Source organism: Centrocercus urophasianus, unplaced genomic scaffold (genome assembly GCF_019232065.1).
Source record: "Centrocercus urophasianus isolate 14NV4802_14NV808 unplaced genomic scaffold, USGS_Curo_1.0 seq_12, whole genome shotgun sequence".
Lineage (NCBI taxonomy): Eukaryota > Metazoa > Chordata > Aves > Galliformes > Phasianidae > Centrocercus > Centrocercus urophasianus.
The window spans coordinates 61,875,901-61,891,618 of record NW_024884364.1 but is presented as its reverse complement, the minus strand read 5'-3'; the positions used below and the strand labels follow the sequence as shown (position 1 = coordinate 61,891,618).

The window sequence follows — 15,718 nt, the reverse complement described above, 5'->3', positions numbered from 1 at the left end:
TTTAATTACAGTCATTCTGACAAAGGCATTTCCTCCAATATGTAATGACTGGGATATTTGAAGCTAATTAAGCAGATGTACTGCCATTTTCACTTTAATAAAGTCACTAACAAAAGCAAGGAAAGCAAAGGCAGTTGTTCCAGATGAGAATTAAGTTCCCATGGAAAAGTACATATCTGTATGTTCATCAAGTTATTAGAAGCTTTCCTGTTCTTGATACATCCCTGTTTCTAACTGCAAATGCTACTTTTGCCCAGTCTGAGAGAAAAAGATCTGGGACTCCATTCCTGGGAAAACAATCTCCAACCATTTGCTGGATTCGTAAAACAGGTACTCCTGAAAACTCTGATGGGAGCTAAACAAAAAGGATTTCATCTATTTTTAAAAAAGAGGAAAGAATCCTCTTCACAGTCTTTCTAGTTCATTGTATAATCAGAATTTCTTGGGCTGCCCTTTATTGTATTTTAATGCTTTCTTGGCTGTTCTTTATTTTTTTGGCAGTTACCCCATGCTGAAATTCTCAGATAAGTTTTGCTTTTGTTTAGTTGGTTTGATGAAAGTTCAACTATAATCTATTTTTCTTCAAATGAAAAATTTCTGAAAAAAAAAAAAAAGGTTTCAGTGGCTTGAATAAATTTCTACAAAGCTCAGTCTGCCCTGAATAAGATATTATTGGTGTCTTTATGTTTCTGGACATAATTACCTGCTCCACAGAAAAACAGTGCTTAGCATTGATCTGGGTTGAATACATACTTGAAAATGCTCTTGCAATTTTCAAGTTATGCTCAAGTCATTTATGTGACTTTAAAAGCAGGGAAGGAAATCACAAAACTGAAGAAATGATTTAATTCCTTACTATCCAACCCAGAATATATCTTCTCAAAGCTAAGATATCTTACCTTTTGTGGACTTCTTCTGGTCTATTTCTAGCCTCTAGCTTTTCCCTGTGGTAAGCAGCATTCATCTCATTGCGAATCCGGTCGTTTTCCCGAGCAATGTCAGAAGCATTTTGAATGACCAAGGCATCGTATGTTTTCAGCCCCATATCCTCAACAGTCTGCAAGAAGCCTTTGACTGAGGTGATCTCTTGCTGCTTGATGCTCATCTTCTGTAGCACACGCTGGCGAGCTAGAAATCCTCTCACAACTACCATAACAGAAGAAAAAATAATAAACCAATGAAAGACAACTAATTAATTAGTGATTAACAATATTACCGTGTGTTCTGCTGTAAACATAAGTAAATCAAGTTCAGACAATATCTTATACAAATAGTGAAAGAAATGTATGTTGTATACAATGTACAAAAATGGATGTGCCCGTTTTATATTGCCAGTGCTTAAAACCAAGTATGACAGCAAATTCGTTCACAAATTCAAGCTACCAGAATTTAAAACAGTTACTTTCACCATTTTTGCTTCCATTACAACTGGAAACTTGAATGTCTGATGGAGAATGCAGAAGTATGTATTTAAAAAGGAAAGGTCAAAAGATCATTTGTTTTAAAATAATACCCTGGGTAAATGACTATTGCATTGAATATGGTAGAAATGAAAAGACTGTCTGTATCTGTCAATCTTCAAACAGTATTTTGACATTTCAGTGTACCAAAAAATTGGGAAAACAAAACAAAACAAAACAAAACAAATAAAAGATCTTTTACTGACACCTAAAGACTTTTTTTGCCCATTTTTTTTCAGCAGAAACAACGAATGCACATTTCTGAATTGCTGCTGTCACATAATTTCCATTTTTCAGCTTAAAATTTTCATTTATGTTGCATCAGCCTTACTTATCTAATAGGGCTATTTTCTTACGCTCCTTGTCAGCCTTATGCTACCGCCTATAACGGCTTTCTGTGCTACTTTCCTAAACGTGTATGCAGTACAACAGTTTCTACTCAACCTAAATATCGCCTTATCCCCAGAATTTTCAGAAGTATCCAGCTGAACATAACCAAGGGACAGGGGCTTCTGTGACCATGATGAATCCAGCACTAAATCAATCACTCTACATGGAACCAGTAATGTTAGTATGCTTTGGCATGTGTCCTGGGTTGGGAAGAAGAGCTATGAAGGGGTTTTCTCTATGTTTTTGTCTTTTTAAGCTCCCTAAGACGATGTTTCTTTCCAGGTCTACAGTAACTGCTGTGTTCCTCACAGGGAAGAACATGTTTTAAAATTATTTTCCTGGTACCTAAAATATTGCTGATTTTCAGTAGCTCAACTTAAGGGTAACCACACAACAAAACAGGACTAATTTCATTAATCCTTATCATGTTTACCCTTATTTTGGTAAACTCAAATTTCTGGATAAGTAAACAGGAAGTAGCCTGTATAAGATGTTGATTTGAGTTTTGGAGATGCTAATTAAAATATTAAGATGTTACTAAGGGCTAAAGGCTAGGTAGGCCTTTTTAACAATGTAATTCAGCGTCAGCCACACGAACACTTCTGAGTAACATTAAATGACAGTCCAGTTCAATTAATCTAAAGGAAAAATGTAAACAGAGGAAGATAGAAGATAGAACTAGTCTCCTATGAATGTAAGATGATCTTTAATGAAATAAATAGACAAATTGAAGGCAAAAAAAAATTTCTGTCATCTTCTATTTCCTCACTTAAATATTTAACACAAGATTTTTAGAAATGCTCTGTGCCTAGCTGATGCAATATGACAAAGGGAAATGTTCAGGTATTATTATTTATCCAAAATTCACTGGGTTTGGAAAAATTCGAGTTCATATGCCTTGCTACTATCTATAATAGATAATTTTCAAAGTTTACACTCTTGTTATAATCACAGCCAGTTACGTCAATCACCAAAGCTACGTTCTAGAATAAAATCTGACTTCTTAAAACTTGAAACGTAAGTGCACTTACCCAATTGAGTTAAAAAGGAAATTAACAGCACAGCTTTTGTTGACTCTTTTATGAGAATTCACAAGGGATATACACATTACTGAGTCTGAATTTATAATGTTGCTGTTGAGAAAGTAATGGAATCATGTACAGATCACTATCAGAGTTCACAGCTTACAAGTACGAAAAAATTCAAAAAGCTTAAAAATCAAAAATTATTCCTCTTTTTGAAGGGTTTTGTCTTCAGATCAATGCAGAAATTAAAAAAAAAAAAAATAAAGAAAGAAAGAAAAAAAATAAAGAAACAAATGAGAAAAAAACCACAACAATTTCATGAGCTCAAAGACTGCTGTGAAATGAAAACTGTCATTTCCTGGACCTTTACTGCTCAGTATCAACAAGTATTGTACAGATTCTAAGACTGTGCTCTGAGCTTGGTTCTCATTTATGTAGATGTACAACAATTCTCACTTATGGAGATTAGAACAATTCATGTTAGCATCCTCATGACATAAAATTACCTAATTCTTCACAGTTCATCTAAGGACAAAGATCAGAAGAATTAAAATTCCATGGATCTGACTTCAGTGAGAAAAGTTTTAACCACTGTGCATACAGTGTACTAGAGTTAATTCTTAATCTAGTTGAATTGTAATGAAAGACTTCAAGGATGATGGATTTTGCTACAGATACAAAAAATTTTCTCAATGATTCAATATGAGCAAAATTCCCCAAATGTAGTTCTTATTCTTATTGGGAGAGGGAAGGTGAGAAGGACAAAGCTAATAAAATCTGACTAAAATCTGACAAACAAAACAACAAGATAAATCCTTGTTTTTCTAATTTCCTTAAAAAATGTGTTAATGGGAAACATTGCAGACAACAGCTAATTAGATAAATTATGCTGTGTTTTAAGGAAGTAGATGCTTGAGATTCCAATAGGAAATGGAAGAGCAGTAGCAGGAAATCAGGAGACAGTGGATACCAACTCCTTTAAAAGATGTGCTAAATAGGTCGGTGTGATCTTAAAACAAAAACATAGAAGAAGAAAAAAATGCATAAAATTAAAAAAAACCAAACAAGTTCTACTACAAAAACTGCAACAGAAGGAGAAAACCAAGATAACTAAACGTATAAAAATATTAGCTTTGTATTCCTGATACATTTGCTCAGAAAGGTATTTTGCATACTTGTTACCCTATTTTTTAGCTTGAAGAAGTGAAGGCTCCAGGGAGGCCTCACTGTGGCCTTCCAGTACTTGAAGTGAGCGTATAAATAGGAGGGGGAACAGCTGTTTACGAGGGTGGATAGTGATAGGACAAGGGGGAATGGCCTTAAACTGAGACAGGGGAGGTTTAGGTTAGATATTAGGAGGAAGTTCTCCACAAAGAGGGTGGTGAGGCACTGGATCAGGTTGCCCAAGGAGGCTGTGGATGCCCCATCCCTGGAGGCATTCAAGGCCAGGCTGGATGTGGCTCTGGGCAGCCTGGTCTGGTGGTTGGTGACCCTGCACATAACAGGGCGTTGAAACCAGATGATCATTGTGGTTCTTTTCAACCCAGGCCGTTCTATGATTCTGTGATTCTATTTGATATGCAACTCAAAGTTAAGAGGTGATTTTAATGCCTTTAAAAATCAATGAACGTACTTAAAAAACAAATACTCAAAGCTCCCCTTAGTTTTAATTACAGTCAACAGTTTTCCATAAAATTATGTTTCACAGGCACAAAGTTTAAGTGTTACCAATGTCAGTATCATCTCCAAAAATTTGTATAAGAAGTTAGTTGGAAATATGCCGATAGGGAAATAAATAAAATACAGCAACTATTCAAAGAAGAAAAAAAAATTTTTTTTTGTTATGTAATGCTTCTTGTCAGTGTACGAAGTGACAGCTCAGGAATACTTGTTCTGTAATTGTTACCTTTTTGGCAGGTTATAATTTTCTTCTGAAGCTGAAGGCACAAATCGTTGAGATGGTCAGCTTGCCAGTACTTAAGAAACACTTTTCGGACTCCTATCTAGAATACAAACAGCAGGGAAACTTTCACCATCAACAAAAAAAGCCAAAATAATGACAAGTATATAACAACAATATGTGTACAATCCTGCTGAAGGTTGAGATCAGATTTGCAGTATCAGGCTAGTACAATGCCACTAGCTGTTCAAGAGGTAACATCACTTGGTTGAATAAAAGACATATTTGGAAACAATAAGCAAGCCGTCAGGCACACATTCCCCCTTGAGGTCCAGAACCATCCAGAACAAATACTACAATCAAGCTAAACACGGGTTGGAAAATAAAGCATTTTGAATTTAATTACACTAATGTCTTAGACAATTTAACAGAAAATAAGGTTTAGCTTTTACAAAACATGGGGATGTGAGTAAGGAAAAAGGCGAGAAGCCATACATCCATGGGGATCTATGGAACAGGAAGGATTCTGCCCATTAGTAAGAATGATCCTGGTATCTGATAAAACTATGAATCCTAGTTCCCAGAGCCACTACTGAAGCTATTCCACAGGTCTATTCCTAGAATCAGAGATATACTTGTCAAAACTGTTATCCTATGTATTGAAGGAGTGTATGAGCTTACTCTGGTGCTAAGCAATTGTTTGGTTTAATTCATCTAGTCCTTAGAGGATCTCAATAAACACAGAATCAGTAGAAGCTCTTAAAAAAACAACTTGTTACAGCAAAAGGTATTCTGAACAAGATGAAACAATCCTTTTCTGTATAATCTTCAAAAGCATTCCTTTCTAATAGACTGATTTTTAAAAAAAATAGCTGTGATAAATAATGTGTTTCCTTATACTGTTTTTCTTCTTAGGAATTCTACACAAGAAACCTTGCTTCAGTGCTCAGAAATAAGATCAGTACCAAGTAGACAACCAGTGAAGATTATTGGCTTTGTCTAGCTTTTAATTTTATATGAGTACTGATTAATTAATACCAGTCTGGCTGAAATTGCAGAGATTCATTCCAATTCCTGCTTGTACATAGCTCACAAGATCATTCTCTTGTCACTGCATCACCGTACTGCACTGCTGTTTCTTCAGTATGGCTATGGGAGACAGCTATGGGCAGGGAGATTTGCACACCTTTTCAAATAACTGCTTTTAATCCTGTCACTGTTGCCAGATATACTACACTGGTAGAGATAAACTACTGAAAATTGGGGCATACTTACCATGGCTAATCTTCCTTAACAAAGCTCAGAAGTGGCTGGGGCACCTTTTCCCTCCTCTCTACTCTAGAGGAAAACTACTTTGCATCAAATGTTAAAAGTCTCTAATTCTGAATTTTAAACTGACAGACTATGATTGTGAACCAACAGCTTTTTAGTTAAAATCAGATGCACTAAAATGGCAAAATCAGAATTATTTCTAATTTTTTTTAATGTTAGTATCTCTTTTCTATTTATCTATTTTTCCCAACAAAATAAGCTTTTTTGTGTTACTGCAAACTCTGTGAAGGCAAAGTGCTAAAAAAAAAAAAAATTACTTGTCTCACCACTGGAAAAGCTTGTAAGTAGGGATAGGCTTTCTTTGCATGCTGAAAATGCATGGAATGACTATTTTAGAAAACCGTGTGGCTACAGAAATACTGGCATATAATTTAGCTACTCCAGAATAGCTCCTCTATTCAGACCATCTACTCTGGAGTAATCCTTCTACTTACAGGTAGAAGTTATTATTCCAGAACAAAATTGCCTTCGTCCGAAAGTCCTGTTTCTAACAATTGAGGCTACTCTAGCAAAATGGTGTCATTATGTTTACTTAATAGACTCTCTTGAGTGAAGCCTTATAATTTTATAATGTCATATTCATCTGAAGCAATCTCACTGAGTTCTTATCAGACTCATACTCTGCTCTCACAGACATGGTCTCATCTTCACTTTCCTGACTGCAGATTTCAGACAGAAGTTTACACTTTTCTTCCTGTGCTTTCAGAATTCTATCCTTGCCTGCTTCTTAGCACTCCAAATTCCTTCTTCATCCATCATCTGGAGTCTGCTTCAGACCTTGCTACATTTCCTTAGGAACTTTTCATCTCTACTTTTTCTCCTTCTTTATTCACAAAAATTGAAGAAAAAGAACTCAACTACTTTCTTCAGTTTAAATTAGCTTCTCTTTCAGACATATAACTCCAAGTAATGAACAAGCAAATTTTCCATGTTTGTTGCAGCAAACCATGCCAATCTGTCCTCTCCTCTCCTCTCCTCCCCTCCCCTCCCCTCTCTTCTCCTCTCCGTTCTATTTTTGAGCCTCAGGTTTTCTTCCAGGACACCAGAACATCATCTCGACTCCTCCCACCACATCCATTCTATCACTACAAGCTGCAAATTCTGTAGCGCTCATTTAAAAAAACAAAACACCTATTTTATTGTATTCATTTTTTCAAATAATATACTGAACTATCATTACAACTAACTTTGGCTAACAAAACTTTCGTTTCCTTGCTAACATCACTTTATATCCAGAATCCTTCTGTAAGAATAACTGAATTATTATTCATATGGTTGACTGTAATAAAATTATCATGCAGTTTTTGTAATTAGCATTTGTATCTGAGTAGCTCTCAGAAAACCAATGCCTGGATACAGAAATTTCATTAAATTATATTCTTCTGCTCCGATTACATTTCCTCTTTATGCCCCATTTTTTCTTTACACATACCTCCTACCACTTTGAAGCCTTTTTTTTAACCTCTTTATCTCAGGCCTGTGCCCAATCAACATCTCATTTTTGCCTCTTCCCCCTCAATTCCCTAACATGCCTTTTGTTTCTCTCTTCCTTCCTCACTGGAAGTCTAAGACATGCCTCTCTTTTAGGGCAAGAGATTATGGCACCTGGACAGTAAAAGGGTTAGAAAAATCAACTGAAGGAGACAAAAGGTTACATTTTGAAACTTCACAAAACGCTCTGATAACTAGCAATGCTTACAGCAAAACAAACCCCATTCTCAATTAGTCTCATAATCAACACATGGGTCACATCCATGCTACATTTCAAGTGTCTAACTACTCTAAACATTGAGTTGTAATTTTTTTGCAGTAGTCAGTTACAAAATCAGTCAAGACAACTGCTCGAGCTTATGGTAAGTGTAGCTTCAAGAGTTCATCATCTGGCTCCACAGACTCACAAAGCCAGTTAGGGGACATTCAAAGAACTAGAGCTCTTTCCTCCCATTCCACGCAACAGAAATGGCATAAATGCAGTTACTGTGGTATCACTTATACTAAGAACTTCATTAGTAGTCACTTGCTACATTTTTTAAGGGAATGAAGTAAGGACAGAAGTACAATCAATACAAATTCATTCTTACATTCAGATAAAAGCTATTTGCAGCTTTTACATCATATGCCAGGTTAATTGAGAGCAGAGATCTAGACAGAAGTATGTGCAGAAGACACTACTGTGTGATATTGGGTTCTATTCACTTTGTTGAAGTTTGTTGCTCCTTGTTGAACTAAATCTTATACCATCTGAAGCTGACCAAGAACAAGCTCATCTCCCCACCTTCTGCACAGTCCTGGAGTTCAGTGAAAAGCACAGAAGGATCACAAAATGCACTGAGTTGGAAGGGACCTCACAGCCCACCCCGTTCCATCCTGTGCCATGGGCAGGGCTGCCCCCCACCAGCTCAGGCTGCCCAGGGCCCCATCCAACCTGGCCTTCAGTGCCTCCAAGGGATGGGGCACCACAGCTTCTCTTGGCAGCTGTGCCAGTGCCTCATTGCCCTCTGAGTAAAGAATTTCTTCCTAACATCTAAACTAAATCTCTCCTCTTCTAGTTTCATATGCTGGGCACCAGTACAGCCTGTGTCTTCTCTGAACATAAATTGTTTCCTGCTTACCTAGGGGAAAAAAGGTTGAAATACTGTTGCCCTAAAGAAATAGTTTTTTAGTACTTTGGGGCTAAAGAGCGCTTTCATCTGAGTCTGAAATTTTAATGTCATTCAGATTCCTGCAAAAGTAAACCATCTGTGAACTACAGTCATACTTATTTTAATTAGAAAAGCATTAGGGCTTTAAATGTTATTTTTCAAAGTGACACATTTTTTAAAGATCAGGAAAAATTGTCATTGATGACTACCAAAGCTTCAATTACTGCTACAGGCCTCCAGTTTTTTTTATTTTTTATTTTTTTCCTGGGAGGAGAAAGAAAGGATGGGAGGGAGCTGTTCTTTCTGTTCTTTCTTTCTTTCTTTCTTCTTTTTTTTTTTTTTTTTTTTTTTTTTTTTTTTTTTTTTTTTTTTTTTTGTAAGAGAAGGTGTAGGATGTAGAAGAACAGACATTCAAAACTAGGAATGGATGCTGAGATGGTGTGTAGGTGGCATGGAGGCAGTATTAGCTCATACTTAATAGGTGTCAAGGGAATCTGTAAAGCTGTTCTTTAGTTTAAAAAAGGCAATTTGTGGGAGTGCTGTGTGTTTCTGGCAGTACTTTCAAAATAGCTACCTACAAAAGACAGAGAACTATAATCTAATGATATTTTACACAATGACACACATTTTCACAGTGCATTAATGAAATGTAGGAAAAAAAGCCTTAAAACTATTGTAAAATGTGTCTTTCTGCAGTGTATATGTCTGCAAAAATATTATAACACCGAACACATTTACAGGGCACAGATCTTTAACAGGGACTGAAGTGTTATTTTTAAAGGCTTACTCTCTCTGCTTTATTCGTTAGCTTTTCTTTACACATTTTAAGAGCCTTCCTTTGTCTCTGGCAGACTACTGACCCTGCACATGCTGACTAAATCTATAGTCAGGCATAGCTGATGTACGCTCTTAACGTAAGTATGAGTAGTACAGTATTCACGCATGTGACATTAGGTACTTATGCAAGTGCTTGTCAGGATTTAGACTTTAGGAAAAACTGTCATTCAGCTCTCTGGGAAAGGGCAGAGAAATGGAAAGTCCTATTTCAGAAGAACATGAAGACCTCATAATTCTTCATGCTGGTGAGGAGACAGAAAATACTGCATCACAGGAAAGGAAATAAACAGTAAGAATAAGGGTATTACAGGGAATAATTAGTGGAAAAAATCCTACCCTGGCTTTACATCAAAGGATGTTATGAACCTAGAATTCTATTCTTCCTAAATTCCAGAAGCAGACATAGCACTAAAAAAGAAGTGTCTCTGTGTGTGAACTGAGAAACACTGGCATCAGGCAATAGGGACAACAATGGCATAGAAGGTAAACCCTGGGTGTGAGGCTGGAAAACAAAGTTCAGGCAAAAATGAAATGAACACCAGGACCAAATATCAAGTGAAATATCTACAGCAAAAGAAAGAGAAGAAAACAACAGAAAAGGATCAAGAGGGATACAGATAGAGAAAATCAACACTGAACAAGATAAACTGAGTTGGAGCCCAAATGTGAGATAAAAAATATCAGAATGGAAACAAGACAGAGCTGCTCTGAGGTCAAATGGAATGATACATCCTATTATTAGGCAAAGGGGATGTAATGGGCTTGTACTGTGTAACACAAAATAGTTGCAGGTGGAGGATGTTTGGGCCAGCCCTTTGGTAGTACTGGTGAGGTCCAGACTTACTCTGCTTTGTGCTACCAGCCAATTATTTCCACAAATACAACAGAATGATATACTGCTTGGACAACATAATTTTTGCTGAAAAAATTCAAAGTACGGCAAAGCATAAACACTGATGTTTTAATCATTTAGCATTAGTTTGGCAACTCCTTCTAGGATTGCTTTTATGTGATCTTCAGAATGTACTTAATTCTTAATTTTTAAATTGCCTCAAAGAAAATTGACTCTCAAAGCAGGGCTTTAAAAAAAAAAAAAAAAAAGAAAAGTAAAGACTTCCACCACAGCTAAGATTACTTAATAACAAATAAATAAGCTGGCATACAATTTACGAGGCTCCTGAAACAACTTCAACAACGTCCTTTAACAATGTCTGCAGCTGTAAAAACGTGGACTGGAATTAACACAACATCTTTTCCATGCAGCTACCTGATTTGGAGCTTCAGAAGAAACATTTTGACCGACCTTCCTCTATTGTTTAATTCACATCTGAGGAGTCTTCCGATCATACCATTTAAACTTAACACCTGTTTCAAACTGTGTGATCTCTTTTCAAGGCTACTTATAGGAAGAAATGATTATGGATTAGAAGAAACAGGCTAAAAATTGAAAAGATAAGCTCAGACAGTTTTAAAGCAGTCTTATCTTTCAACCAGACAAGTATTCCTAGCAGTCAAAGGCTGAGAGATTTGCTTTTAGTGGAGTTTGGCCTTTGGAGAGCAAATCAAATTGATATAAACCATGAGTTGTTTGCATTCTGGCAAGCTCTATCTAAAGTAACTGAAGAGTTAACTGAAGACCACTGGCCTTAGCTAAACAAAATGCAAATCTCCCAGTTCTGATGAGAAAACTCAGTAAGCTATGAGCTAACTCCCCTTTATTGAATTCATATTTGTAAGCTTAACAGTGTGAGGAATGATAATCCAAATAAATGAAAGTTTCCTTCTGTCAGTAAAAACAGCCAAGGACTGCTTGTGCTCCAGATTTCTCTCACAGTATGCTAATGTTTGCAAGATAGTCATGCTGTTGGGATAGTGGGCTTTCTTTATCCAGTACGTCACTGCATGACAATAAATGAGCAAATAATGTCGATTTCCTAATATAAAGGCCTTAAGATGTTCTGGAGAGCAGCTCAAAATGCAGCAGCCAACACTCCCAATCAATTTGACTCTGAAGTTACTAGATATCATCTTGCACCCTCCTCTTACATTAACAGCAAAAACTCTTGCTGACTTCTCCAGGGGGTTAAACAAGTCTATTATTTTCATTCTGTCTGGAACAGGAATGGCTTGTTTTGATTTACAGATCTGATTTTCTTTTACATCAGTAGCGCTTAAAAATCACAGCAAGTAGCTAAGCTTGTCATGATCGGGTATATATTTAAACAGAAAGAACAGTTCATCTAGGCTGCACAGAGAACTAGGATGCAAAAGCAGCCTTTCATTAGTAGCTCTGCATTTTTATAATTTCAGTAGTTAAGCACATGGTTGAAAGTACACTGTGTGTCAGCTTCAATTAAACAGCTCTTTTATTGTTCCAGTTTAGTTATCTCCAGCTCAGCTTACTCAAGTAATAGCAACATTTCATAAACCTATCAACACTTCTCTAATAAACACTTTCCTCTAACACAGAAGTTGCCGAATCAAGAACAAAACCCTGGCTAGCACAAAACACTAGAGCTAGTGCTTGCTTTAATGCCTGACTAATAGGAAGAAATAAACCAAAATCAGATTCTCGTATTTGATCTTCTTCACTTGCCCTCAATTTTTAAACAGGCCACAGTACTTAGAAGAAATATTTTCTGTGAGTAGGGTTTGAATTTTGCTGTTCTGCAAGCTGATAAAACATTCTCCAAACACTAGTTATGTGAGAAAGGAAAGATAAATTGTCAAGCAGGAAATAAATGCCAAAAATCAATTTCCTTTACTCCTTTTTGGGAACTCACTTCAGAACACTGATTTGCTTTCCCCTCCTTCTCAAGTTAATATGACTTCTCACAAAATGAGGTATTCAGGTACATTATCACAAGGAAGTTAAATAGCGTATCACCTAGATCCATCCAGCTATAAAATCCAGACTTTTTCTTCTCCCCAACCCTTCTGTGGAGTTATTGTCACGCTTGTCCTGTGATGATGACACATAAGCAGGAGGTTGATTTCAGATGTGTGTTGCTTTCTCCTAAACTTCATCATTCTCAGTGTGGATATTTTAGCTATCTATTTTTGGTTGATTTATCAATCCAAATCTGCAACAACTCTTCAGGGAAGTGCAGCTAGCGGTATTGGGGAAGACATTCTTTGACTTATTCATGAAGCCAAGTATCAAACAGCTTTTCAATTCCAGCAGTGAATTGTTTGCAGTAGTTACTGCTAGCAACAGTGGCTGAATAAACTGGTTATATATGTAAACCCATATCTCTTGGATGATTTTTACTGATGCACTATAAAATTACTTTTTTTTCCTCTGGCTTTACTAGCTGACATCACCCTGGGTTCCTAGTTCTTCTTTTCCTTACTTTTGTTCCCCCTCCTCCCTGTCTCGTTTTTTTTTTTCTTTTTCCCTCTTTTCTTTTTCTTTTCTTTTTTTTTTTTTAAAGCGTCCCCTGCAGTAAAAGCATAGAGGAGACCACCCATGAAAATTGAAAACTGTATAGTCCATCTGCTTCTTAGTCACTGAGTGACAATGGTGTCTCACCCACAAGCACTCCTATTGCAATTAACTTACCAGCATCTCCTAAGAGTTTTGATCCTTTCTCATAGCAGTAAGTCCAACTCAATCCTTCTCCTTTATCAACTGCTGTTGAAACATTTTCTGTCCATCTTAATGCTTAAATATTGCACATGGATTAGAAGTTATGTAAACTTGTTTCTCTAAACTACTACTCCAAAAGCATATATAAGCATCCTAGCAACTGGCCAGTCCCCAAACTCCACACCTGCCTCTGTAACTGGTCTGGATGGTGTCTTGTGGTATAAATTTCTGTCCTAGGCTTGGAAAAGACCTGAGCCTGAAGTGACACTGCCTAGGAGAATGCGCTGCACTTTAAGTCACATAAAGTTTCCTCTCTGTACATTAGCTTACAGTGTGAAAGGGAACACAATTTTCTTCAGAAACCGCAAATAGTAAGGAATCAGTGATGCTAAATTACAAAGTTACCCTAAGAAGATGACAGACTACTCTGTCCAAATGAAGGTGACATCACATTCTGGTGAATATTAACTGTGGTACAAATAGGAGGAGATGGGATGGCTTCTTATTCACTGTTTTGTACCTGATGTACAGTGATCCCAGTTACACAGCTCTACCTGAGTCCAGGCACTGGTGCCTATGCAGGCATTGACAAGATGGAAAGTCTTAAGTAAATGTTTTCCATATCCCCTATTACCACAGCATTTAGTACAGCATTTATTGTAGAATTTCACATGAAGAAAATGTTTGTAGCTTTTTTTTTATTAATAATTCAAGAACCATTGAAGCCTTAAAATGTGTTCACCAGAAACCTTTAAAAATCTGAATACAAATTTATAAAATGTACATGCTTAATTGAACTCTTTTTCTTCCCACAAGCGTACACTGATTTTTTGACACAGTGATCACAGCTACTCATTTGCTAGAAAACTCAGAAAATCATCTTGATTCTACTCCAAAGCATATATTAAATGTCAAAAGAATATACTGTTGCAAAGGATCTGGTGGCTTGCCACAATGGAAGTGACTCAGCCAGCTTGTTTAAAGAATGATATTTTAATTGCTTTGTAGATCACAAACCTGCCAGCCTTGTAATTTACACTGCTGGAGAACAAGACGACATCTCTCCTTGGCAGACAACTTCTTCTCTCCTGCTGCTGTATCAGCCAAATCTTTATACCTAGAAAAATCAGCAGAAGTAGAGTTACTCTAATGTAGGCCTGGTTGACATTTTTGCAGACATTGTCAGTTTTCCTTTGACTTTCAACACCTTGATATCCAAACTGGGAGCTCAGGATTGTGCTAAGGGTGAAGTAAACAAGGAGAACAACCACATTAAACCTTTCATATTATTAGACATGACATTGGTTAACACCGGTGTGGAAGTGAGGCCTAAAGCTGAGATTTGCTTCCTGTCAGTTGATTTGACGCCTCACAGAAAATCAATACAGAAAGAATTCAAAGCCTTACTGACTGATATCATCGGTACTGAATTGGGCCACTGAAAAGGAGAAAGTACTTTTCCAGTATGTGTTACATGACATGGCTATTAAGAAGTAATTGAAAAGAAAGCAACAATAATAAAACTGTTTTCCATCAATCTAGAAAGAAAATTGTCTTCATTTTGAAGGATTTCAATGAAATGCCTTGTAGCAAAGAGACTGGAAGGACCTTGATCATTTGCACTATTGGAAAGATCAAGAAGAGATTTAATTACAACACCAGAGTACCTTCAAAGCATTTAACATTAGGTGTTCAAATGCTCTTTTATGTGCCAGAGTAAAAGGAAACGATTTATACAAAGGCAAATTATGTACAACATTCAAATTGTAACTTATTACAACATACTCCTAGGGAAATTCATGAACTTTCCACATCCTGATGCCACATATTACTATCTGTTCTTGAAGGCATATCTCAGTCTAGATATAACTGGATTTAATGAACTGGAATGTTTTTTCATTACAAAAAGCCAGTTTTGGAAAGGCAAATGTGTCACTTATGATTAATCTACCAATGAAACAAGGTTACATTCTGAAGTTAGTGTGCCAGCTACATTTCCTGACATTTAATTTGTTTAGTACTTCAGCAGCTGAAAAGACCCATAAGTCTGGTACAATCCAGACTTGCTGTCCTGAGCCCACTCGCACATCCATAGCAGGCAGAGCTGCAGGGCTGGAATGACTCCATGGACATCAGTGGTCTCAGAAGCCACAGACCCTCCAGAGCAATTTCCTCAGGCAAACCGCTGTGAAGTCAAATTGAACCTACACATCTAGAGTCTTCGAGCTGCACAGAGCTCTTGCAGTCTGGAAATGTCAACTGGTTTGTAGAAATCCTGCCGAGGACTCTATGCCTAAGCCTACACTAGTAAATGCTATGTGAGAGGAATTGCTTCTCAAGCCAAAGAAGTGCTTGGAAGAACGCTGGTTCAAAGGGGCCAAACTTCACCTGAGACCCTTCTAATTAGCCTTACATTTACAGTAGAAAACTGGGAACTCTAGTTTCTCAGTAGCTCAACTATGGTCCCAAAGACATTTGCTTGATGGATTGTTATTAAGGCTGTAGCCATCTTGTTTCCATGATAGCATCAACTGAATTTTCTT

The 15,718-nt window shown here is 36.9% G+C and overlaps 1 protein-coding gene across 1 annotated transcript in view; it reads right to left on the bottom strand.

Annotated features, from left to right (window-relative positions):
- Window positions 1-15,718, bottom strand: part of MYO16 (myosin XVI) — a 261,913-nt gene that overhangs the window by 45,156 nt on the left and 201,039 nt on the right. The window contains exons 27-29 of the mRNA XM_042810398.1: window positions 14,193-14,292; window positions 4,782-4,878; window positions 900-1,146 (exon numbers count right to left, since the gene is read on the bottom strand). Of these exons, the coding sequence (XP_042666332.1) occupies window positions 900-1,146; window positions 4,782-4,878; window positions 14,193-14,292 (444 nt within the window). The remainder of the gene's footprint in view (window positions 1-899; window positions 1,147-4,781; window positions 4,879-14,192; window positions 14,293-15,718) is intronic.